At 43.6% G+C, this 26,208-nt stretch overlaps 1 protein-coding gene across 1 annotated transcript in view; it reads right to left on the reverse strand.

Moving 5' to 3' along the window:
- Nucleotides 1-26,208, reverse strand: part of LOC123365963 (pleckstrin homology domain interacting protein) — a 357,662-nt gene that overhangs the window by 75,895 nt on the left and 255,559 nt on the right. Inside the window, exons 21-23 of the mRNA XM_045009003.1 lie at nt 24,540-24,680; nt 20,884-20,960; nt 3,173-3,407 (exon numbers count right to left, since the gene is read on the reverse strand). Coding sequence (XP_044864938.1) covers nt 3,173-3,407; nt 20,884-20,960; nt 24,540-24,680 — 453 coding nt within the window. The remainder of the gene's footprint in view (nt 1-3,172; nt 3,408-20,883; nt 20,961-24,539; nt 24,681-26,208) is intronic.

The raw sequence follows: 26,208 nt of genomic DNA on the forward strand, positions 1-26,208 counted from the left end.
GTTTCCTCCGCAAACAGAGCTTTCCTGTCAAACGGGAGATCCTGCATGGAAGACTGCGCCTCGCTGGACAGCCCACAGAGCAGGAGCCATGACGCCCGTCTCATGGACACCGCGGAGGCCACTGATTGTGCGGCCATGTCCGCAGCATCCGAGGCTGCCTGCAGGGACGCCCTAGCAGCCGCTGCCCCTTCCTCCACTAGCACCTTGAACTCCCTTCCTATCGCCTCTGGAGGGAGTCCTCAAACTTAGGCAAAGAGCCTCACAGACTGAATTCGTACTGGCCCAGGAGAGCCTGATGGTTCGCCACTCGTAACTGGAAGCTCGAAGATGAATACATTTTCCTTCCGAAAGAGTCCAGTCTCCAAGAGTCTTTGTTCTTTGGGGTTGGGACTGGCTGACCCTGCCATTCCCTGTGGTTGACCGACTCGACCACCAGGGAGTTGGGTGCCGGGTGGGTATACAAGTACTAATGCTGCTTAGTAGGTACAAAGTACTTGCGTTCCGCCTTTTTAGAGATGGGCACCAATGAGGCCGCTATTTGCCACAGGGCATTTGAAATCTTAGCCACCGCTTCATGGAGAGCCAAGGCCATCCTACCTGGTGCCGATGGAGACAATACGTTAAACAGGGAGTCTGAGGGCTCCTCCATCTTCTCTGCCTGGAGGTGTAGGCTTGTTGCCACCCTCTTTAAGAGTTCTTGGTGGGCCCTGAAGTCCTCCTGTGGGATGGAGGGGGGCGGGGCCGCAATCGCCTCCTCCAGGCGGGGCGAAGAGGCCGTGTGGCGCTCTGGGTGTCGGCCAGCACCGGAGGGTCCACCACCTGGTTGGACTCCGGGCATGGTGCTGAGGATGTATGTCCAACCGACTTCTTTCTCGGGGTCTGGAGAGGGGGGCCAACAGTGCTTCCAAAGCTCCGGCCACCGAGCAAGCTCCCACCAGGGGCTGCGTCGGAGGCCAGGGTGCCCACTGGTACCATTGGGCTGGCCATGATGCTCGGTGCCACTGCACCTTCTGTGGCACTGGCGGGGCCGGCTGTCCAGGTTGGTTGGCCTGGCCCATCGAAGGACTGCTACAAATGGAGACTGGGCTGGTGTAAGATCTGCTACTGTCTCTGAACTGGGAGGAGTGGTGGTGCTGGGATCTAAGACGGCCACGGGACCCTGATCTCGACCTAGAGGATTGGTACCGATGGTAATAGCTGCTCCGCGAATGGCCTCGACGGGTGGACCCGTGACGGCAAGACGCCGGTGATTGACGCCCGAGGCTCTGATGTCTTGGTGGAGACTTGGAGCAGGAGTCTGAGTGGGAACGATGTCGACGACCGTGCCATGTCCGACTGCGGTACCCTCTCTGAGACGAGGACCGATAGCGACACCCCCTGTGGTCCGTCGATATTCGCTCCTTGAGGACAAGCGGTGCTGCGAGTCCCAGCCGGACGGGACCCAGCCAGCCAGACTGGTCGGTGTCAAGGGCAATCCACCTGGACTCTGCCTTGAGCGGTTGCTGGGTAGTGATCAGCGTCGGGAACATTCCCTCAACTGAGACCGGTACCAGGCTGGAGGCGACTATGGAGATCCCAGTGGCGGCTTGCCTCTGGAGTGCGGGGCTGACATCACCGGCGCTCCGGGCACCAGCATGGACATGACATCCTGTGCCTCCTGGAGGGCTTCTGGCATGGACGGCGTCCGGACATACCTGTCCCAAAGGGGCCGGGCTACTCCACTCAACTTGAGTTGGAGGCCTAGGGCCCGGTGGGGATCGAGAACTGCCTGACACGGGCCTAGCATCTGTCCCAGACTTCCCTCAGTGCCGCTGAGAAGAAGGAGTCTTCCTGGCCCTCTTGGCATGCCCCGTGGATGGGGAAAGGTACTGGCTGGTCGATGGCACCGGAGGGTCGCCACATACCAACGCCGCAGTGCCAGGTACTGGTTTGGAGCAGAGAGCCGGGGTCGGGGTCAGCATCAACTCCATCAGGATGGCCTGGAGTCTAATGTCTCTTTCTCTTTTGGTCCAAGGCTTAAACAATTTGCAAATCTTGCACCTTTCGCTGATATGGGTTTCTCCCAAGCAGCGTAAACAGTCTGCGTGTGTGTCACTTCTTGGCATACAATGCCTACAAGAGCCGCATGACTTAAACCCCAGGGCATGGGGCATGCCCCGGCCCAGGCTCACTAACTAACTAAACAGCTAACTAACTACAAGTAAACGTTGAATGAACGAACAATTCTGGGGACAAGTTACAGCAAAGCTGGAGCAGAGCAGTTCCAACGCACCCTCACTGGTGGCAAGAAGGAACTGAGGGTGGGGGGAGCACACATCTCCCCTAATACCGTGCCAGGCAGGCACCACTCCAGGGGTCGCGGGGGCACTCCCCCCCCCAGGTACTGCTAGGGGAAAAATTTCCGGCACCGGTGCACGTGGTGAGCACGCACACCTACTGTGGAATACAGATGAGCAATCACTTGAAGAAGAACTGGTTAAAATGTTATCCAGCCTAGTTTCCCAAACATATGCAAAGTCAAGGTCTCATTCGATAATAATCATATCATAGATGGTGCTTTTCTGCCAAGAAGAGGAGTGTGATATAAATACCTAGATAAATCAGCAATAGTAGCAGATTATTCTGATTAATGCAAGGTTGCTGGAGATCAAGGAGACTGCCACCTAATATCTTGCACTCCCTAGCACAGACTCCTGTTGAGACTGATCTTCAACATTTTATATCTGGATCCACACTTAATACTATTTTCTTGCCAGGCTTCTTAAGCCCCTTTCTACAAGGCCTCTATACTCCCAGTTGATAGCAACACTGCTTTATCTTCCCGGGCACCATAAAGTGGTCATAAAGTGTGTCAGTCACAGAAAAGATTATACTCCTGCTTGTAGAGATACCAATATATTCAAGAAGTGAAACACCTCCAATTTAGATCATAATAAAAATAACCATTACAGAAACAATTCGGGCAAAGAAAAAACATTATGTGGAGACTTTACAATGGCCAATTAACATCTGTGATAATGGATATTTACATAAATAAAATTTAAGACGTGTTCTTAAACTATTAGAAGGTATTTTGGGTTTGCATAAACTCATGTTCAAATCTACTCATGCCTTTTACTTCCTTTTGTAATACTAGGAATAAGTGTCCTATAAGCTATAAAATGTACCCAACCTTTTTTTTTCTCTCTTTGGGTTTCCTTTTCTTTGGTGATGTTGTTGATCCATCTTTATCTTCATTCCCTTTTTTCCTTTCCTTTTTAATTTGCTTCTGTTTCTGTTTTTCAATCCCCTCTTCATCCTCTGAACTGCTCTCTGTTTTCTTGGTTTTAAGTTTAGGAATTTTCTTTGGTGGCTGCAGATTAATTCCTGCATCTGCGGTCCAGTCCGAGTAATCACTGGAATATTCACTAGAGTTGGTGAATGAAGGGACAAAGGAAGGAAGGGAATTAAAAATCAAGCAAAGAGCAAATTGCTTCACAAAGCAAATTCAGAGTAAACTCCTTTATACAATATTAATATAACCCCAGACAAGATTGTTAAGATTTGAGTTAAGGCTCTAATAACAACACTATTAAAAAGCTGTAGTTAAAAAAGGAATATAAACCCATAATAGTTTAAGAGACTGTAAATTAGGACTGCAGTTTAAAACATTCTAGGATGTTTGGAAATTCATATTTATGGTTCTGCCAACAATTTTAACTTCGTCCCTTTACTGGTTTTTAGCCTCTTTTACCAGCAGAACTACCCATAAATTCACAGATTTTAAAGTCATAGGGATAACTGATCATCTAGTTTGACCTGTGGCATATAACCCAGGACAAAGAACCTCACTCAATTTCTACATCAAGCCCAAAACTACAGTATGAGCAAGATCTTATCTTTCAGAAAGATCTGTACTCTTGATTTAAGCACTTCAAGTGATTGATAATCCACCATATCCCTACGTAAATTATTCCAGTGGTTAATTACCTTCACTGTTAAAAATGTGCACCTTTTTTTAGTCTGAATTTGTCTAGTTTCAGTTTACAACCAGTGCATCTCATTATGACTTTTTCTGCTAGATTAAAGAGTTTTTTGCTATCCAAACTCTCCCCCATGTAGGTACTTACAACATACTACAATCAAGTCACCTCTTAAGATTTTCATAGATAAACTAAATAGATTGAGCGTCTTAAGTCTCACTATTAGGCATGTTTTACCAGACGTCTAATCATTTTCTAAACTCTTTCTAATTTTTCGACATCCTTTCCAAAGACTGGACATCAGAAGTGGACACAGTATTCCAGTAATGTTATCATTAGTGCCATATACACCTACATAATCCTACTTGATATTTGCCTGTTTATACATCCAAGGAGTGTATTTGCCCTTATAGTTACATCATCACACTGGGAGCTTATGTTCAATTGGTTCTCTTCTGTTATTTATTATTTTTAGAAGTAGTAGTACAGTAGAGCCTTTGAGCCTTAGTTTTGCACGAGGACTTAAGTTCCCTAGTAAGCTGCGCAGCTGCACAGCAGCTTATTTAGCGCCACTCAGGGAACCTACCTGGGGACCGGCTAGGGGAAGGGCGCCCCTCCCCCAGCTGCACCTAGCCTGGCACCAGGCACGGCCAGGGCGCCCCTCCCCCGTCCTGAACCTAACCCCAGCCTGGACCTGCTGGGGCCGGGGAAGGGGCAACTATCCTGCAGCCCCAGCCATGGAGCTGCCGCGGGGAGGGAAAGCTGGAGGAGTCCTCTCTCCCCGCTGTAGCCCCAGAGAACCCTTCTGCACCCAAACTCCTCATCCCCAGCCCCACCCCAGAGCCTACACCCCCAGCCAGAGCCCTTCCTAAGCATCTTACAGTCCGAGTATAAGAAAAGAGACAACAAACTGATAAAGACAAATGGGGACGTACTGTGACTTCTAAGTTATTTTCAGAGTCAGTTCTTTCCAGGATACAGTCTATGAACTCATAAATATGACTTACATTCTTTGTTCCGATACTTCTGTGATGGAATGCACTCCTGTATTCCCACCTTACACACCACTGTAATAATCCATGTACAAAATATGCCTTGTATGGTATCATTTGAAAACTAATAACTTGCTGATAAATAATATCATGGTGAAATGAATGTAGCAACATTATATATAAAGTTATGAACATAAGATGAAATCATGACTGAAATGTGTTTACCAGACAAGTCTGGGGAGCGGGTAAACCTGTTTCTCAAAGAGGAAGGACAAGCCGATGCCTCTAGCCAGGTATCATCAATGTTGATGGGTAATCACCTGTCAAGTGGCCATTCTTCAGCAAGGAAGAGGGGCAGGAACAAACAGATCTGCATCTTAGAAAACAACAAAAAGACTAGTGCCACAAGAGAGGGGGGGTTGTGAGGATACTTAACACGGGGAAATAGAGTCTATAAGATCTATAATAGAGTCTATAAGATCTGGGGGGAGGGATAGCTCAGTGGTTTCAGCATTGGCCTCCTAAACCCAAGGTTGTGAGCTCAATCCTTGAGGGGGCCACTTAGGGATCTGGAGCAAAAATTGGTCCTGCTAGTGAAGGCAGGGGGCTGGACTCAATGACCTTTCAAGGTCCCTTCTAGTTCTAGGAGATTGGTATATCTCTAATTATTATGTCAAGTATCCTCACAACCTTTGTCAACTGTATGCAATGGACCAGCTTGATTATCACTACAAAAGTTTTTTTTCCTCCGGCTGATTATAGCTCATCTTAATTAATTAGCCTCTTAGAACTGATATGGCTACTTCCACCTTTTCATGTTCTGTATATCTCCTTACTATATGTTCCATTCTATGCATCTGATGAAGTGGGCTGTAGCCCACGAAAGCTTATGCTCAAATAAATTTGTTAGTCTCTAAGGTGCCACAAGTACTCCTGTTCTTTTTGCTAATACAGACTAACATGGCTGCTACTCTGAAATTCCTCAGGAAAATGGATTTCAAAGGATGAATGACTATAAAAGGTGCAAAACCACCCAAAGTTCTCACTCCCTATCCATCTCGCTCTTTCACCTACAAAGAAAAAAGAAACAGCCTTTGGGAGGAGATCCTGGCCTGAGAATTTGGTCAGCAATGTTACTGGGACCCTGTGGTAAGGGACTTCACCCTGAACCAAGTCTAATTTGTTAAATTTTAGTACTAGGAAGTGTTTTATCTTTATTTCTCTTGTAACTATTTCTGCTTTGATGCATTATATGTGTACTCAAAACTTCTCTCTCTGTAGTTAAGTAAACTTGTTTTATTCTTTAATTAAAACTAATCCAGTATTGTGAACTGTGTGGGTAACTCCATTTAGGGCAGAAAACTGTTGTATACTGATCTCCTTAGAGGGGCAATGGACCTAATATATTTGGACTGTCCAAGAGAACACATTGGGGGGGGGGGAATCTGCGACTGGGAATGTTTTGGGGTCATCCTGCAAGTAGTAGCCGAGGCTACTGAAAGCCAGAATGTGGCTGGTGTTTGCTGACAGGCTGCTGGGGGCTGTGGCTATACACAGACACACAGGATGTGATCTGCATGCTGTTTGTGAGCAGCCCAGAAGGGAGCTACAGCACCAAAGCATTGTGAGGCACTTCAGGTTCCAGGGCAAGGGTGACACAGCCCCTCACTGGTCTGGACTGCACCCTGGAATGTCATAATCTTACATTCAGCTGTGTCACAATGCACGTGGTTCAAATGAGCCAATCAATGCAGGTTGGTCTGTATAACTGACATAGTCCCATCGTTATTTCCCACCCCACCAATTTGTTTGTCATTTGAAAATTTTACCAGTAGCGGATTTTATTTTTTCTTCCAGATCACTGAAAAAGTAATAGCACTGGGGCAAAAATAATACCCTGTGGACCCCACCAGACATACCCAAACTGGATGACTTCCCCCATTTAAAATTACTTTTTATAACCTAGAAGTTAATCAGCTTTTTAAAATTCATGTAATATGTGCTGTGTTGATTTTGTACACATGAACTTCTCCCTTTTGTGTATGTGAATTACACAACTTGCTATTTTATTAAATTACATAACATGAACCTATCCTCCTGGCATGTATCAGGTACAGCAGTGTATGATAGGTATTTACTAGTAATCAGAGTTCTTAAAGATGACTCTATATATTCAGAGATTCCAACGCCAGAAGGGACCAACTGTGATCAGCACAGCTTTTAGAAAAACATCAAATCTTCAAACATAAGAACTGCCATGCTAGGTCAGACCGATGGTCCATCTAGCACAGTATCCTGTCTTCAACAGTGGCCAATACCACGGCTTTGGGGGAGCATACAGAACAGGGCAGTTCGGAGTGATTCACCCTATCTTCCTCTTCCACCTTCTGGCAGTCAGAGGTTTAGGTTCATCCCAAGAATGGGGTTGAATCCCTGACCATCTTGGCTAATAGCCATAGATGGACCTGTCCTCCATGAACTTACCCCATTCTTTTTTGAACCCGGTTATACTTTTGGCCATCACAACATCCCAGGGCAACAAGTTCCACTGGTTAATTGGGCATTGTGTGAAAAAATAAACTGCCTCTTCTTTGCATGCTGCCTATTAATTTCACAAGGTGACCCCTAGTTTTTGTATTATGGGAAAGGGTAAATAAAACTTCTCTATTCACTTTTTCCACACCACTCAAACTGAACAGCCCTAATCTTTTTAGTCTCTCCTCATATGGAAGCCATTCCATACTCTTGCTCATCTTTGTTGCCCTTCTCTAAACTTTCCCAGTCCCAGTATATTATTTTTTTTACACAGGATGACCAAAACTGGACACAATGTTCAAAGTATGCATGCACCATGGATTTATTAAGTGGCATAATGATATTTTCTGCCTTTTCTATCCCTTTCCTAATACTTCCTAACACACTGTTAGCTGTTGTGATCGTTGCAGCACATTAAGCTGAAGTTTTCAGAGAACTATCCATGGTAACAACTAGATCTCTTTCCTGAATGGTAACAGCTAATTTAGAACCTATCATTATATATGTGTAGTTGGGATTATTTTTTTTCAAATATGCATTACTCTGCACTTATCAATGCTGAATTTCATCTGCCATTTTGTTGCCTAGGCACCCAGTTTTGTGAGCTCTCCCTGTAGCTCTTCATAGTCAGATTTGGACTTAACTATCTTGAAAAACTGTGTATCACCTGAAAACTATGCCACTTTACTGTTCACTCCCTTTTCCAGATCATTAATGAATATGCTGAACAGCACAGGTCCCAGTACAGATCCTTGGGGGAGACTACTGCTCACCTCTCTCCATTGTGAACAATAACCATTTATGGGGGAGGGATAGCTCAGTGGTTTGAGCATTGGCCTGCCAAACCCAGGGTTGTGAGCTTAATCCCTGAGGGATCCACTTAGGGATTTCGGGAAAAATCAGTACTTGGTCCTGGTAGGGGGCTGGACTTGATGACTTTTCAAGAACCCCTTCCAGTTCTATGAGATATGTATATCTCCATATATTATTATTATTCCTGCCCTTTGTTTCCTATCTTTCAACCAGTTACTGATCATCGAGAGAACCTTTCCTTCTAATCCCATGAATACTTAGTTTTCTTAAGAGCCTTTGGTGAGGGACCTTATCAAGCCAAGTACACTGAACTGGCTGGATCACCCTTACTCACATGCTTGTTGACACCCTCAAAGAATTTTAATACATTCGTGAGGCATAACTTCCCTTTACAAAACCTGTTTTGCTTTGTGTAGTGTGGAAGTGGGTTGAGGGCATAGAAATGTGCAAGGCTGGCTTTGTTTCTGTGTGCTGGATATTCCTCCATGCAGTTAAGCAGTACGGCAGAACAGGGTATTGCTGCACACCAAGATTTCAAGGTAATCCTCCAGAGAGATCTCTAGGAAACTTTCCTGGAGGTACTCGGCAATCCTCTGCCAAAGGTTCCTTGGCACAGCTGCTTTGTTCCTTCCCCCATTGAAGGAAACTTTTCCATGCCATTCTGCAATCACCTGAGCAGGGACCAAAGTGGCATACAGGTGAGAAGCATAGGGACTGGGTTGGAAGCTGCAAGCGTGCAGTAGATGCACCCTTGCTTCGTTGTTTCCTCTCAGGAATGAGATATCTGCTACAATGACAATATTCTAAATTTTCCTGCCCTTTTCCACAGGCGGGGGTGCCTGTGGAAGGGGCAGGAAAATTTAGAATAATATCCCTAGTTAACTGCACCGTGGCCCTTTCATATTGCTTTTCTACCCATGTAGAATGCCCCCTGCCCTGGAGTAAACTCACCATGCTTGGGGTGTTCGCTAGCATGTGTGCTTGTCAAGGGTCAGTGAGAAAGTGATTGGTATGTTACTAAAGGTGTATTTTAATGGACTGTTTCAATGCTGTGTGTGTACTTAATCATGTTTCTGTGTTTTGTTCCTTGTGCTTCTGTAGATGTGGCCTTCAGAGACACCATCTGCACACCATCAGAGCACCTCCACCACATAAGAAAGCACCCAACATGGCGCAAGGAGGACATGTTCCGGGAGCTGCTGCAATAATCAGATGCAGAAAAGAGAGAGTACATGCAGTGTAGGGAAATCGAAAGACAGGACACAAAAGAAAATGAGGCCTTTGTTAAGGACGCTACTGAGGATAATTAAAGTTATGGAGGCACAAACTCAGATGCTGAAGTCCCTCATAACACTCAGACGGAGCAGATGCATGCTCGCCCACGCCTTCAGCACATTCAAACTCTCTCATGCCCTCCCCAAACTCTACCCGCACATTACTTTCCACTTTCTACAAAAACAACGAGGAGTCCGGTGGCACCTTAAAGACTAACAGATTTATTTGGGCAAAAGCTTTCATGATGTCTGATTTGTATCCATTTATTCTTTTATGTAGAGACTGTCCAGTTTGGCCAATGTACATAGTAGAGAGGCATTGTTGGCGCATGATGGCATATATCACATTAGTGGATGTGCAGGTGAATAAGCCCCTGATGGTGTGGCTCATGTGGTTGGGTCCTCTGATGGTATCGCTAGATATGGGGACAGAGTAGGCAACAGGGTTTGTTACAGGGATTGGTTCCTGAGTTAGTGTTTCTGTGGTGTGGTGTGTCGTTTCTAGTGAGTATTTGTTTCAGGTTAGGGGGCTGTCTGTAAGCTGAGGACTGACCTGCCTCCCAAGGTCTGTGAGAGTGAGAGATTGTTTTCCAGGATAGGTTGTATATTGTTTTGTGGGGGTGTGGGGGTGTGTGTGTGTAGTGGTTTCTGTGTAATAAAAGCTAAGTTTTTGAATAAGTAATCATCATTTGTTTCCTGCAAATTGTAATAGCAGGTGGCAGCAACCCATACAGAAGCAGTTTAATCATTTGCTTATATGGAATCCTAGGCCACAAAAATCACAAGTGCTTCCTAGCAAAACTTGATTTCCTTAAGCATTGCAGTCCCGAGCTTAGCAACATACATTACTGGTTCTCAATTTCAAAGTATTCCCTCAAAGCCTCCTGGATTCGAACTGCCCCCTGTTATGTCCCTCTAATAGCCCTAGTATCTGGCTGCTCAAAATCAGTGTCCCAGCAGCTTGCCTAAGCCTTACCTTCACAAATATTGTGCAACATACAACACAGAGCTATGACCATGGGAATATTATCCTAACTCAGGTTTAACCTGCCATAAAGGCATCACCAGTGTGCCTTTAAATTACTAAATACACATTCCATGGTCATCCTGCACCTACTTAGCCTATTGTTGAAGCACTCTTTACTGCTATCCAGGTTTCCCATGTAAGGCTTCATGAGCCATGGTATTAAAGGATATGCTGGGTCTCCCAGGATCACTATGGGTATGTCAACATCCCCCACTTTAATCTTCTGGTCTGGAAATAAAGTCCCCACTTGCAGCTTTCTGTACAGGCTGGTGTTCCTGAAAATATGAGATATGAGTCAAGAGTGTGCCCTTTTTGCCAAGAAGGCTAACGGCATATTGGGCTGCATTAGTAGAAGCACTGCCAGCAGACTGAGGGAAGTGATTATTCCCCTCTATTTGACACTTGTGAGGCCACATTTGGAGTATTGCGTCCAGTTTTGGGCCCCCAACTACAGAAGGGATGTGGACAAATTGGAGAGAGTCCAGTGGAGGGCAACAAAAATGATTAGGGGTCTGGGGCACATGACTTATGAGGAGAGGCTGAGGGAACTGGGGTTATTTAGTCTGCAGAAGAGAAGAGTGAGGGAGGATTTGATAGCCACCTTCAACTACCTGAAGTGGGGTTCCAAAGAGGATGGAGCTCGCCTGTTCTCAGTGGTGGCAGATGACAGAACAAGGAGCAATGATTTCAAGTTGCAGTGGGGGAGGTCTAGGTTGGATATTAGGAAACACTATTTCACTAGGAGGGTAGTGAAGCACTGGAATGGGTTACCTGGGGAAGTGGTGGAATCTCCATCCTTAGAGGTTTTTAAGGCCCAGCTTGACAAAGCCCTGGCTGGGATGATTTAGTTGGGGTTGGTCCTGCTTTGAGCAGGGGGTTGGACTAGATGACCTTCTGAGTTCTCTTCCAACCCTAATCTTCTATGGTTCTATTATACGTGCATCATGCACCATTCCAGACCACCCCGCATTTATCCCAGTGAAACGCCTGTGGTGATCCACAAGCACCTGCAGCACCATGGAGAAGTACCACTTCCTATTGCAAGGTGGTCTGGTTCCAAAATTGGAATATGCATGTTATTTATCGCCCCTCCACAGTTAGGGAAACCCATTTCTTCAAAGCCAGCCACTATTTCATACACATTGCCAAGAGTCACGGTCCTACATAGCAGGATGTGATTAATGGTCCTGCATACTTGCGTTAATGCAGCCCCTATGGTTGACTTCCCGACTCCAAACTGATTTGCAACTGACTGGTAGCAGTCTGGAGTCACCATACAGCAATCACCATGAGCTTCTCTGCCAAGAGGGCAGCTCTTATTTGGGTATGCCACAGGGCTCGGGCGAGCCCTGCATGCAGTTCCAGGAAGGTTGCTTTCCTCATCTGAAAATTCTGTAGCCGCTGCTCATCATCCCAGACCTGCATGGGACTATGATCCCACCACTCAGTGCTAGTTTCCCAAACCCAAAAGCAACGGTCCACTGTGTTCAGCTGTTCCTTGAATGCCAAAAGTAAGCTAATATTGCTCCTATCCATGTCAGACAGCACGTCAGGCAACTGTGTATCCTGCTGAATTAGGAACTTCACGATTACCTGCACTGCCATTCGCGATGTGTTACTGATAGCTAGCAAAGCATTGGAGAGCAGTGCGGGATCCATCCTTTCATACCGAGTTGGCGGGGTGAACAGCAAACAAGGGCTGTTGAAAAATGTCGTGAACTGAAGATGGAAGCATATGGAATGCTCGGATGGAAAGCAATGCATCATGGGAGGTTGAGCCAGGACCCATGATGCGCTGCGATTCAATCTGCCTTCCCAAAAAAATCTAGCAGCAGAAGGTGGCAAGCTGAATTTTGGGATAGCTACCCACAGTGCACTGCTCTCACTGTCAATACTAGTGCCCCAAAGGTGGACGTGCTCTGCCAACAAAGAGAGTGTAGTGTGAACATGCTAACAAAACTCTGCAGTGTAGACAAGGCCTAAGGCAAGCACACATACCTTCCTTTGTGCAGGACACACCTTTGATTTCTGCCTGGGCAGGGCTGCGGTGTTTGGAACATGTTTTAATAACATCATAGAGAGGAATCTTATAACTTCACATGCAATGTTGCCACACATGTTTTACCAGGACAATACTGACCTGCAAATTATGAGTTTTCAAATGATACCTTACAAGCATACTTTGTACAAAAATTATAATAATAGGGTGTAGGGTGTGAACATAGGGGTGTATTCCATCACAGACAATACTTTAGATTTGTCATTCACTTTAAAAATGATCAGTGATGAAGAATTTACTACAATGACCCTTATTGAATTGTTCCAATGGTTAATTACGCTCACTGTTAAAAATGTACCCCATTTCCAGTCTGAATTTGACTAGCTTTGACTTTCAGACGTTGGATCATGTTATACCCCACTCTACTACTAGACTGAAAAGTCCATTATTAAAAATTTGTTTCCCATGTAGGCACTTACATACTGAAATCAATTCAGCTCTTAACTTTCTCTTTGTTAAAATAAATAGATTGAACTCCTTTAGTCTATACGGTAGGTGTCTACTCCTTTAATCATTTTCATGACTCCTCTCTGAACCTCTCCAATTTATCAACTTCTTTTTTGAATTGTGGACACCAGAACTGGATGCAGTATTCCAGCAGCAGTTGCACGAGTGCCGAATGCAGAGGCAAAATAATCTTTTTACTACTTGAGATTCCCCCGTTTATGCATCTAAGGATCACATCAGCCTTTTTGGCCACAGCATCATATTGGGAGCTCATGTTCATCAGTTTATCCACCTCGCCTCCCCAAATCTTTTTCTAGAGTTACTGCTTCCCAGGATAGAATCCCCCATCCTGTACAGCCTACATTCTTTTTTTCTAGATATGTACATTTAGCCAATGCTGTCTGGGCCATGCTGGAGCAACGAGGATTAAGCGGGCCTTGTCCCTGCATAGCTTGAGAAGGACCTTGTGGACTAGTGGGATCGGAGAAAAGGCATAGAGCAGGTAGTCTTTCCAAGTTATCAGGAATGTGTCTGACAGGGAGCCTGGACAGCATCCCTGGAGGGAGCAGAACACCTGGCACTTCCGATTCTCGCAAGAGGCGAAGAGGTCTATGTAGGGAAATCCTCACTTCCGGAAAACAGAATGGATAACGTCCGGGTGAATCGACCACTCGTGAGCTAGGAAGGACCTGCTGAGGTGATCTGCCAAGGTGTTCTGGGCTCCTGGGAGAAACGACGCCACCAGATCGATTGAGTGGGCTATGCAAAATTCCCAGAGATGTATGGCTTCCTGACAAAGGAGGGAGGACCGCACCCCACCTTGCTTGTTGATGTAAAACATGGCCGTTGTGTTGTCTGTCAAGACTGTGACACAACAGCCCTGTAGGTGTTCACAGAATACTTGACACGTGAGGCGTACTGCTCTCAGTTCCCTTATGTTGATGTGTAGGGTTACTTCCTGTGCGGACCAAAGACCTTGCGTACCAAGTCCCGCAAGGTGAGCGCTCCAGCCCAGAGATGATGCATCTGTGGTCAGGGCTAGTGAAGGCTGTGGGGCATGGAATGGCATCCCTCCGCATACCAGGGTGTGGTTCAGCCACCAGCCCAGAGAGGCTAAGACCTCTGTCGGCACAGTGAGAATTGTGTCCAAGCTGTCTCGGCCAGGACAGGACACTGAGGAGAGCCAGGTCTGAAGTGGACGGAGGTGTACTCTGGCATGTCTGGTCATGAAAGTGCACGAGGCCATGTGGCCTAGCAGAGTGAGTCATGTGTGTGCTGTCGAGGTCGGGAAGCTTCGGAGGCCCTGAATAATGGCCATCATGGCCTGAAAATGGGGCTGCGGTAAGCACGCCCTGGCGAGATTCGAGTCTAGGATCGCCCCAATGAAGTCTATTCTCTGTGTAGGTTCCAGAGTGGACTTTTCGGTGTTGAGCAGCAGGCCGAGTTGGTCGAACAATCCCATGACGAAATGAACACGAGACCGCACCTGCGTCTTGGAGGAACCTCGAATGAGCCAGTCATCGAGGTATGGGAAGACTTGTATCCGACGTCGGCGGAGCGAGGCCGCTACGACAGGCATACATTTTGTGAAGACTCTTGGGTGCTGTAGACAGGCCAAAGGGAAGGACAGTAAATTGGAAATGCTGCTGGCTGACCACAAAGCGAAGGAATCGCCTGTGCAGTGGGTAAATCGCTATGTGGAAATACGCGTCATTCATATCAAGGGCAGCGTACCAGTCTCCAGGATCCAGGGAAGGGATAATGGTTCCCAGAGATACCATGCAGAACTTCAATTTTACCATGAATTTGTTGAGCCCGCGCAGATGCAGGATGGGCCGTAGATCCTCCTTTGCCTTGGGAATTAGGAAGTAACGGGAGTAAAACTCCCTGCCCCTCCAGTCCTTTGGGACCTCTTCTATCGCTCCGATGGCCAGGAGCGCCTGTATCTCCTGTAAGAGGATTTGCTCGCGAGAGGGGTCCCTGAAGGGAGGGGGGGGCCGGCGGCGAAACAAACTGAAGATGGTATCCAGTATCTACCGTGCGTAGGACCCAACGATCTGAGGTTACGCGGGATCCCGCAGGGAGGAAATAGGAGAGACGGTTGCAGAAAGGCAGGAAAGGATCCGGCAAGGAGACTGGTGCTCCGTCCTCAAGCGCACCTTCAAAAGTTTTGTTTGGACCACGCCGGTGGCTTTGTGGGGCCCTGATTCTGGCCTCCTTGAGGACCAGATTGTCTCCTGCGGTTACCACAACCACGCCTTCTAGTGAAGTCTTGCTGCGGCTGAGGGTTAGGGTAGGTGCGCTGAGGCTGAGGCCGGAAAGGTCTGAGCGGAGTCACCGGGGTATACATACCCAGTGAGCACATGATGGCCCGGTTGTCCTTCAGGCTCTGAAGCCTGGGGTCCGTTTTGTCAGAGAACAGCCCTTGGCCATCGAAGGGAAATCCTGGATAGTCTGTTGCAGCTCTGGCAGAAGGCGGGACACCTGTAGCCATGAGATGTGGCGCATGGCCATGCCCGAGGCTAGAGTTCTGGCCGCCGAGCAGAGGCAGCTCTAGGTATTTTGCCGCCCCAAGCACGGCAGGCAGGCTGCCTTTGGCAGCACGCCTGCGGGAGGGTCAGCCGAAGCCGTGGGACCAGCAGACCCTCTGCAGGCAGGCTGCCTTCGGCAGCCTGCCTGCCACCCTCACGGCGACCGGCAGCGCGCCCCCCCGTGGCTTGCCGCCCCAAGCATGCGCTTGGCGTGCTGGTGCCTGGAGCTGCCCCTGCCGCTGAGTTCTCCGCATCGAAAGACGCCAGCAGGGATGTCTTTGCCACTTTCTTGCCTTCCTCAAGCAAAGCCGCAAACTCTTGCCTGGACTCCTGGGGGACCAATTCTTCAAATTTCCCCATCAAGGTCCAGGTATTATAGTTATAATGGCTTAAGAGAGCTTGCTGGTTAGCTACCCTGAGCTATAGGCCACCAGCTGAATAAATCTTGTGCCTGAATAAGTCCAGGCGCCTGGCCTCCTTGGACTTGGGAGCGGGCGCTTGCTGGCCATGTCACTCCCTCTCGTTCACCGACAGCACCACCAGAGAGAAAGGGTGAGGGTGAACATAGAGATATTTGTAGCCCTGAGATGGCACCATATATTTCCTCTCCATCCCTCTGGCCGTGGGAGGAATAGATGCTGGGGACTGCCAGATCGTATCGGCATTGGTCTGGATGGTCCTAATGAAAGGCAGGGCGACACATGTGTCTTTTCAAGGCGTGCAACCTCCAAATGTCATTGGCATGATTGTTTTCAGGCCAGTATGTAGTGTTCTTCTTGTGTTGACTGTGACCTGCTGTAGTTAAAATGTTTTTCATGGGGAGGAGCGAAGGAAGGAAAAGAGGAGATTTGAAGCATCAAGGTGATGGGACAGTTATAAAACGTCTGTTAGTCTATAAGGTGCCACAGGATTCTTTGCTGCTGGGACAGTTATAGTGATTTTGGAAGCCTTAATTGAATATTTACACACTTTGACAACGTTTTTTTGAACTACGAGTTTAAGTTCTTGACATATAAACTTTCTTTTCTAATAAATTAAAACACTAATTAATTTAAAAGCAATGGGTATCTATTTCTAACTTTACTTCCAGCTTATTTTTATTATTTTACTCCACTAGCTCTATATGTTTTATTTCAATGTTTTCCTAACACCATTTTAAGTATTCATTATTTTGAAAAAGGTTTTGGAATCATAATAAAGAAGTCTTATTCCCCACATACTCATGTGGAAGACAGACAGCATATAAATTGATCCCTCTGAATTAGGATAAATTATAAACGGATTCCCCACCAAATATAAAACTGATAAATGAAGATTCCCTGAAGCACCCAAAAGCTCAGTAGGGGCCAGTAGTTGCTGCTCCATGAAATGGTGTCACTGGACACAGTGGAACTACAGTTGTGGTCATAGTGCAACTCAGCAGCTTAGGAAGGATTCCATTACCTCAACTCCTATGGAACTCCTTAGAACACAGCTAGGCTACTTGGCTGTGCTCAAGGACAACTGATTTGTCCCTAAATGCCAAAATGATTGCATATAACAACATTCTGAAGTCTTCCTTTGAGAGTAACGGGTTTGAAGTTCACAGAAGCATATAATTATCCAAAACAGAGGTAACAAACACATGGATCAGTAATGCTACAAACAACAAGCACAAGATTTAAGCAGACCTACCATTTACTCCTAGTAGTCGGAACAGTGTTTGGGCAGTTGGTAAACAGTGATCACATACCTATCATTGATAATTTGTGCTCTCCCATCTTTGTTGTCTTATACTGAAGCTGTAAGCTCTGTGGGGCAAGACGTGCCTTTTTGTGTTGTGTATGTTTCTAGTACCTAGTATTATGGGGCTCCAAACTTTGATTGGGGCCTCTAGGTAATGCTATAATACAATCAACAACTGCAGTAGACGCCACAGCCACCACCATTATTCTCCAATATAGATCCTTGCCAATTACTCGTTGAAAATTTAATTTATTTCATTTAGCATAATGTAGCAGCAGTATTTTCAAACTCTAGCATATTAACAATGATCTCTCCCATTCCCCTCCTAAATATACCCAGACTATCTTAAATCAAACAAAATATCTCTTGGTATTCCCTTTCCACATCAATTTAGATGGTATTTCTATTTCCTTCACAACTGATGTTAAATTCACTGTCTAGTTTCCAGGTGCATTTCCTCCTTTTGTTTTAAACAGTGGAAGAGTTTTGTTTTGTCCCCTTTCTTTCCAGAAAATATCCCTTCAATCTAGTAAACTTTTTGAAGTGGCTTGGTTGGGCAGAATTTTTTATTATTTTCTTATTTCAACTTTACTTAATAGTAATTTTCAGTATCAGCAACCAAATCCTACATTATTAGGCAAACAGTTAAAACTGAATACACTTCCTTAGTACAGTTGTTCTCAGCCTTTTCTGACTGAAGTCCCTTTGTGATGAACTGGCAGATGCATATTTTGTCCATCTTTAACACAGTTGACACCATATAAATTGTGTGCAGCGTAGCTGTAGCCATGTCAGTCCCAGGATATTAGAGAGACAAGGTGGGTGAGGTAGTATCTTTTATTAGATGTCACTTCCTTATATGTCACCATCCTTCACAATGACGGCATAGCTGCCTGCCTCAAATATTTACAAGACAATGGACAACCCTCAGTTATCTACCCCAAATGCACTGTCAAACTTATCCATTCCATCCTCACCCATAACAATTTTACATTCAACAACAAATACTTTGTCCAAATTACAGGAATAGCCCTGGGTGCTAGGATGGCTCTGCAATATGCCAATCTCTTCTTAAACCACCTTGAAGAATTTCTGGACAAATGCACCATGAAACCAATGATATACTGAGAAACATCAATGATATTTTCATCCTCTGTACAGACAGCTTAAACTCCCTCACAGATTTCCAACACAACTTCAACAACCACTACCTGTCCATTTAACTCTCTCTGGAAAACAAAAACAAAAAAACACCCCCTGTCCCAACTTCCTGAACATCACAATCAGCTTCAACAATGGAAGCCTACAGCAACTATATATAAAAAACACACAGATCACCACCCCTACCTTCATAGACCCAGTAATCACCCCAAATATACCAAGAAATCAATTATCTATAGCCAGGCAATCAGATACCACAGAATATGCTCTGAGAAGAAAGTCTGGGATATACACCTTAACACACTTAAAACTGCCTTCACCAAATAAGGACACTCCACCAGAGAAGTAGATCACATCATGCAACAGGCCAACTGAAAACCCCGAGAGAACCTGCTTCAATACAGATATAAAACCCCCTCTGACCACACACCCTAGTTGTTACCTACCTACCACTCCACACAGGAACCCATACTCATCAAATAATTACAACCCATACTCGATGGGGTACCCATCCTGAAAGAAATCTTTCCTGAACCCCATTTCTGGCCTTCAAATAACCCCCCAACCTCTCCAAGCTCATCATCAGAAACAAGCTCCACAATGACACACCACCTGAAAACAGCACCAGACACTGCCAGAACAACAGATGCAAAATCTGCAGACATATCTCCACTGTTACACTGATCAATACCCCACACAACACACCTTTCAAAATCTATGGATCCTACACATGCCTATCACAACATATGGTGTACCTCATCCAGTGCATTAAATGCCCCAACAACAACTATGTAGGTGAAACCAGGCAATCACTACACTCTCAAATGAACTCACACAGGAAAACGATAAAAGACAAAAACATCACATCACCTGTGGGTGAACACTTTTCACAACGCGATCATTCTATAGCTGACCTATCAGTCCTCATCCTCAAAGGAAACCTGCAGAACACTTTCAAAATACAATCTTGAGAGCTTAAATTCATTACTCTGCTAGGCACTAAAAATCATGGACTGAATACAGACACTGGATGTGTGGCTTATTACAACAATCTGTAACCCACCTTTTTTTGTCCAATGACTGCAGAGGTGTTAACGGGCTATTACCTTGAACTGTCCTTTACAATATGTGCTAACTACTGTACACATACTAAACAATCTGTTCCACCTTGCATTTTGCTATCATGCTGGGAGTACATTTCCTAGACCTGAAGAAGAGCTCTGTGCAAGTCAAAAGCTTGTCTCTCTCACCAACAGAAGTTGGTCCAATAAAAGATATTAACACACTCACCTTTTCTCTCATATAAATTGGTAGTTATAGTTTCTCGTTATCCATTTCAGTCTTTTCTCTTTCTTCTCTTGTTTTTTCTCCTTTTTGTTTTTTGGCTTAAACTCTGTTTTGCTCTCTTGCTTCTTTTGTCCATCTCCCCTGATAACTCCTTCTTCTTCATTTCCCTAACCACTTGAAAGCTGCCTGCTCTGGAGCGGAGTGCCCATTTCTAGTTTCATAGGACTAAGTTGCATGGCTGTGTAGAGCATCTTTGACCAGTCGGCTACTGTCTACACCTGTAAATATATATATGAGCTGCCCACAAAGCTGGCTGCATTATGTCCTACTGCCAGAATAGAGAGAGAAAGCTTTACCTGAAAACTGCCAAAAGCTTTACCTGAAGACTAGGTAGCTTTCTATTAGCAGTTCCTTTTCACCTTTCCACATCCCCAACTGCCACCTCAGATTAGTCTAATGCAGGGGTTCTCAAACTTCATTGCACCACAACCCCCTTCTGACAACAAAAGTTACTTCACGACCCCAGGAGGGGGGACCGAAGCCTGAGCCTGCCCCAGCCCCATTGCCCTGGATGCAGGGGCCAAAGCCTGAGCCTCACTGCCAAAAGCTGAAGCTCAAGGGTTTCAGCCCCAGGCAGAGGGCCTGCAACCTGAGTGCAGCCACTCAGGGCTGAAGCCCTGGGGCTTTGGCTTCGGCCCTGGGCAGTGGGGCTCAGGCTTCAGCCCTGGGCCCCAGCAAATCTAAGCCAGCCCTGGTGACCACATTCAAGGGGGGTTGTGACCCACTTTGGGGTCCCAACCCACAATTTGAGAACCGCTGATCTAGTGCCTCCTGAAATTATACCCCCACCCGCACCAAAAAGGTTAGAAAACACCTCCTGAAAAATTAAGTTTCACATATTCCTCTGAATTTGTTTAATACTCAAAAGCTGTGAGACTCTGTTTTCATATCTTTTAAGTTCTTAAGCATTTGCTCTCTTCTATGTGCACAATGCTCTTTAATGCTACTGAAACATGCAGAGAGGACAGAATCCTTAAAAGTTATATTTTACTTAATATTCTGTCACTTACCTAGAACTGCCATCACTGTGCCATGCTTTCTCTTCATCTTCTGATGTTCCGCCACTGGCAACAACTGCTTCTCCTTCCTAACAAGGAAATGATAGATATTTACTTTGTGGTGTTAAACTGAAAACTATAATTACAGTTAATATTTGAAATAACCATTATAATTCAAAGTCTGTGAAACTTTCCATTAGAGGTTGCATCTTTCAGGGGCTTATAAGTCAACCATTAAATACAAATTTTCAACTTAAGTACTTATTTTCTTTAAGGTGATTTAGTTGAATTCTTTGCTATTTAAATAAGAGCAAAAACAACAAATGTATAATGTATGGAAGCAGAAATCTAGTGGATGGGACCCAGTAAACCTAGGTTCTGGTATTGATTTCCTGTGACCTTCAGAAGTCACTGAGAGTTTTCTACCTTGGAACAATCAAGAAAATTAATCCAAATTAACAAAAGGTGTGAATGTAAAGTGGATTAGTTAAAATGCATTAACCCCCTGTGTAATCACCACATCTGATGAAGTGAGTATTCACCCACGAAAGCTTATGCTCCAGTACGTCTATTAGTCTGTAAGGTGCCACAGGACTCTGTTGCTTTTTACAGATCCAGACTAACACGGCTACCCCTCTGATACTTTATGTGTGAACACACTCATTCAGAATTGAAGAAGCCATCATTTGGTTTATTTTAATTCAGTGAATTCAGCCACTTCAATTGTGAGTGTCCACACAGAATTTAATGCAGAGTAACTAATCCACTTTAAATTCACACCTTTAGTTAATTTGGATTAATTTTCCTCAGTGTCCCCATGTAGACAAACCCTTCTCTCTGTTTCACTGTCTTGTCTATTTAGATTGTTAGCTCTTTGGGGCAAGGACTATCTCTTACTTTGCATATGTACAGTACCTACCACAATGAAACTCTGATCTCAGTTGGGGCATCTATGCACAACTGTAATGCTAATATACAACAGCAGCATAAATGCTTTCTGTCAAATGCTTTTGTGTTTCTGTAACAAAAATATATGCATCCATTTAGTTTTAGTTTATACTACGTACCCAAATATCTTGGTTTTTAATTTAAAAAAATATACATATTTCCAGTTAATGGTCCATTGACCTAAGGTAGAAATTAGCTACATAGCATCAACCATAACTACTTTTTTAATGCTTATTTACCATAAATAATGTATATTATATTCACTACATGAAATTCATACCACATATTGAAAGCAAACACTGAATCCCACAGAAATAGCTAAAATACATCTTGTCTATTCACAAGAACAGTGCATGACATTGGAATAGCTCATTTGCAAAAGGCTTTTTTGGAAGGGAAATACAATTCTATTATTTTAAAAAATTACAAATACAAGCATGCTGGGGAACTTTAATTTAAATTGGAATGTTGGGTAAGAATACTTTATTTTGTGTTATCTGTTTAAAAGAGACTTAAATCCATTAAAGCCAATTCTAATCCTGTATCATAATTATATAGATCAAATATTTCAAAGATGAAGAACAAGAAGTTTAAGTGTAAGAAGGTATACAAATATTAATCATGTTTTCAGTTTGTTTCTACTATGAAGTCGCTAAAATGCACTGTGGAGTTCACTGTTTGCGGCATGAATTTTCAGTTCAAATATGCTGAATTAACAAGATTTTTCTTTTAAAATGCCAGATCTGTACATTCCCATTGGGTTTTGTAAGACAACCTGGATACTTTCCTTCTCATACACTATCAGCAATAAAGCCCTTGGAGGCCATATTCTGTCATAAGTTACACTTGTGTAACCTCTTTGTATTCAGGGGTATTGCACAAGTGTAACAGAAGAGATTTAAAACTTGCAAATGGAACTTAGTTAACAATTAGAGAAGAAATTAAATCCAGATTTATGTCCCATCATTGCATTGAATCTGCAGTGGTAATGAGTCAAAAGCCTTTATTTCTGTCACTGAAGTAAGTAATAGGACTAACATTTACAAAAACTGCTCCATAAAAAGGTGCCATTGTTGCATAGTTACCTTTCAGAGCAGGTGATTTTAAAGTGTTTAACAAAAATCAAGGGATGTCTAAGACAAAAGCAATACTGGCCCACTTGTTTGCAACACCAACAAAGTGACCCACAATTGAATGTTCAGCTATCTGTCCATACATCTTGGTTCTTAGAATAGCACCTAACACTGTGATATCTAATCTACTCTTTCTCCAAAGATGCCCCTCTAGAACAAATTGGGGGCACAATGGCAGTACAAAACAAAGCAGATTGCAAGAGCCTTGTTACACTAGTTCAATGAATAATATCATCCTTGGTTTTGCAATGCTTGTTTCTCCTTCGCCTTCCTCAATACTTCTCTTTAAATCATTTATGTTATCATCAGCAAAGTAACTTTCTTCTTTGTTTGTGTCACCTACTGATAATGCTGGTCCCTGACTAACTACCCGGGTATGTTGAAACAATTTTATTATGTCATGTAAATCTCACTTGCTAATACTGGGATGGTCTGTCTCTGAATTTGTGTAAGAACTTGGTAATATTCTTACCTATGAAACACTACAGACCCAGGATTACATTTAAACACTCAAGCTGATTATGCATGTCTAAACAAGTAATTTCCCCTCAATTTTGCATGCCTTTTTAAACAGTCAGCTTGTTATGCCATGACCAAGGGACATATTTTTAAAAGTCTTTACACACATAATTTATACATATCCAAACCTGGGTTTGAGAGTACAGGTTAGGCACATTAAGAAGTTTGTGCACACTTAAAAATCCAAACCTGCATTTTTAGGAAATCTAGTTAGACACAATATTTGTATGTGGAAGAGGCGTCTTTAAAAAACTGCAATATAAAAATCTACAGTTATAATTTTGATCAGCATAAATTTAAACATGCATGCATTTTAAATTTTTTTTTCATTTAAACCTTGCAGAAAGTAAAACTTTTTATATTAGAAATGATAGAAATTACATCCTTTGGCTATAAATAATTAGTTCAACCCTTACTGACGCTTATCCCACGTACGTATTTTATTTCAGACCTCTCTCATTTTATTTTATTATATATAAAATTTGTATAATATAATTCCACTGTGTTTTTGCTGTTTCATTTACAGTTGTATGACGTCTACAGAAATCTGCTATTCATACTTCAATCCTTCCATTTAAACCTTGCTAAACTTGTAAACTCAACATACGAAAAAAGAGTCTGCCCTGTGTAGACTGAAATGTATGCTGACATGTTTAAAATTAATACCTTTTGTGTTTTTGTCAATGTTTTCATCTCTGGGCATTTTTTATAATACAGATTTTGACTCAATTTGATCCACCATACACTGTGGAGAATGAAGTACATTTGAAATAGCATTTACAGGTGTAATTTAAATTTCTTTTGAAAATAAGCATTCCAAATATATATACACAAATAGTTTATATAAATTAATACCTTTCCACTTTCTGACAGTAAATTTGTAGGCATAGTTGAAAGATTGCCAATGCACTTGTTATTACCTGAACAACTCTGAAAAGTTAGCTCAGTAACTAATTTAAACATACGAAGTAATCAACAATAAAAATGTTTGCTTTTTAACTTGAGCAACAATATTTAGCATAACAATGTAAACAATTTATAATGTAGCCTACTGATTCAGAGTCTTACATCTGAAGAACTGTTTCCATTTTCTAACTCTTCAGCAGGCCTGGCAGTTTCTTCCAATGCATATCTGGTACGGTAATTGTGCTGGTTTGCCTGTTGCTTTCTTGAGTCTCCAGTATCTAATATATGATCATGAGAATGATTCTATAAGGATATGAAAATTACATAAGAATCAATATATACTTGAACACACATGATTTTCAATAAAACCTCAGATTAGTATTCTGTTAATGAATAAAGTTCTAATACTGCTTAGAAGTTCTTCTGGAATTCTGTAGTGGCAAAAATGTACATTTTACAAACGGTTAAAAAATCAGAAAATTGAGAACAAGAGTCAAGAAAGTCAAATGCTAATAAACGGAAACTCAATGAAAACCCATGCACATGTGCTTAAGGGCTGAAACTGTCATTCAGTACATCCCTGGACCACTGAATTTCTCTCACAGACATAAAAGGAAAATTTATCTTGACTTACCAAAAATTTCCTTGATCTTAATTACAAAGTCCAAAGAATGGCCTCTCAGCCTGCATACATCTATGTTAGACCTGTCAGCCACTGACAGAAGAGGGTGCCACCAGCTACACCGAAGAGCCTGCCACTGAAACAGGTTCCATTGCAACAGATATCCCTTGCGGACTGAAATCTATTAATGAGCTTATATGCACTAAAACAATAAACTGTAAATTCCTACTGCAGAGCATTTCTTTATGAACCAATCTGAATGAACTGAAAGAGTAAGATTTATTCTTTTGGCCAATGAAATACTCCAAATAAGGAATGGTGGAACCTGTGGAGCTTGTAACTCAGAGAAAGGAAATTTTTGGTAGGTCAGGAAATGTTCCTATTCTCTTTGGTTTACAAGGTCCACAGATCTGTTAACCTAATGGGATTTTATCACAGTGTCCTCAGGCTGGCAGTCTAGCAGAACTACATACAGGGTTAAAAACTCCTTCTCTACTTCTAGAAGATCACAGTATTGAGTACCCTCGTATCAAAGTCAGCATCCATCAATGCCTCAATATCTAGATTGTAAAATTTTGAGACGGTATGGATGGACAGATTCCAGTTTGTAAGATCTTTCAGCCCTTGGAAGCTCCTACTATTCACAGCAAGTGAGCTTTGCTGCTGTTTTCTGGAGAGAGATTGAAGCTTAATGGATGCACTATATCAGCCTTCTTGAACTAGTAAATTTGTATACCCTCTTTCCTTTAGATACCAAATAATAGAGAATATTAGAGTATTGGACTTTTGAATAATGTGTGCGAGAGATGTAGATCTAGAGGCCTCTATGAACACACAACATCTGCCAGAACTCTCTTGGGTCAGATGCTTTTGAAAAAATAAGAAAATACAATTTGGGGGGTTCTATGAAAATCCAAGTTAATTTTGTGGATAAAGGCCAATCTGTTCAAAGAACCACCTTATAATAGTGGACTATGCTGTACTCTACCTCAACAGAAAAAAGTTTTAAACCCCAAGCTCCAACACCCTCCAGGCAGAGATGATAGTTACCAGGAAAGCCATCTTGGTGGGGAGGAAATATATGCAGTCCTTCTGAAGGGATCAAAAGGATGCAGAATCAGGGTAGAAAGAGCAAAACTGAGGACCTTGGGGGAGCTCAATTAACCTTAGGAAATGCCTCACATCACAGCAAAGAGATCTTCTTCCTAC

The sequence above is a fragment of the Mauremys mutica genome, chromosome 3 (assembly GCF_020497125.1).
Source record: "Mauremys mutica isolate MM-2020 ecotype Southern chromosome 3, ASM2049712v1, whole genome shotgun sequence".
Classification (NCBI taxonomy): domain Eukaryota; kingdom Metazoa; phylum Chordata; order Testudines; family Geoemydidae; genus Mauremys; species Mauremys mutica.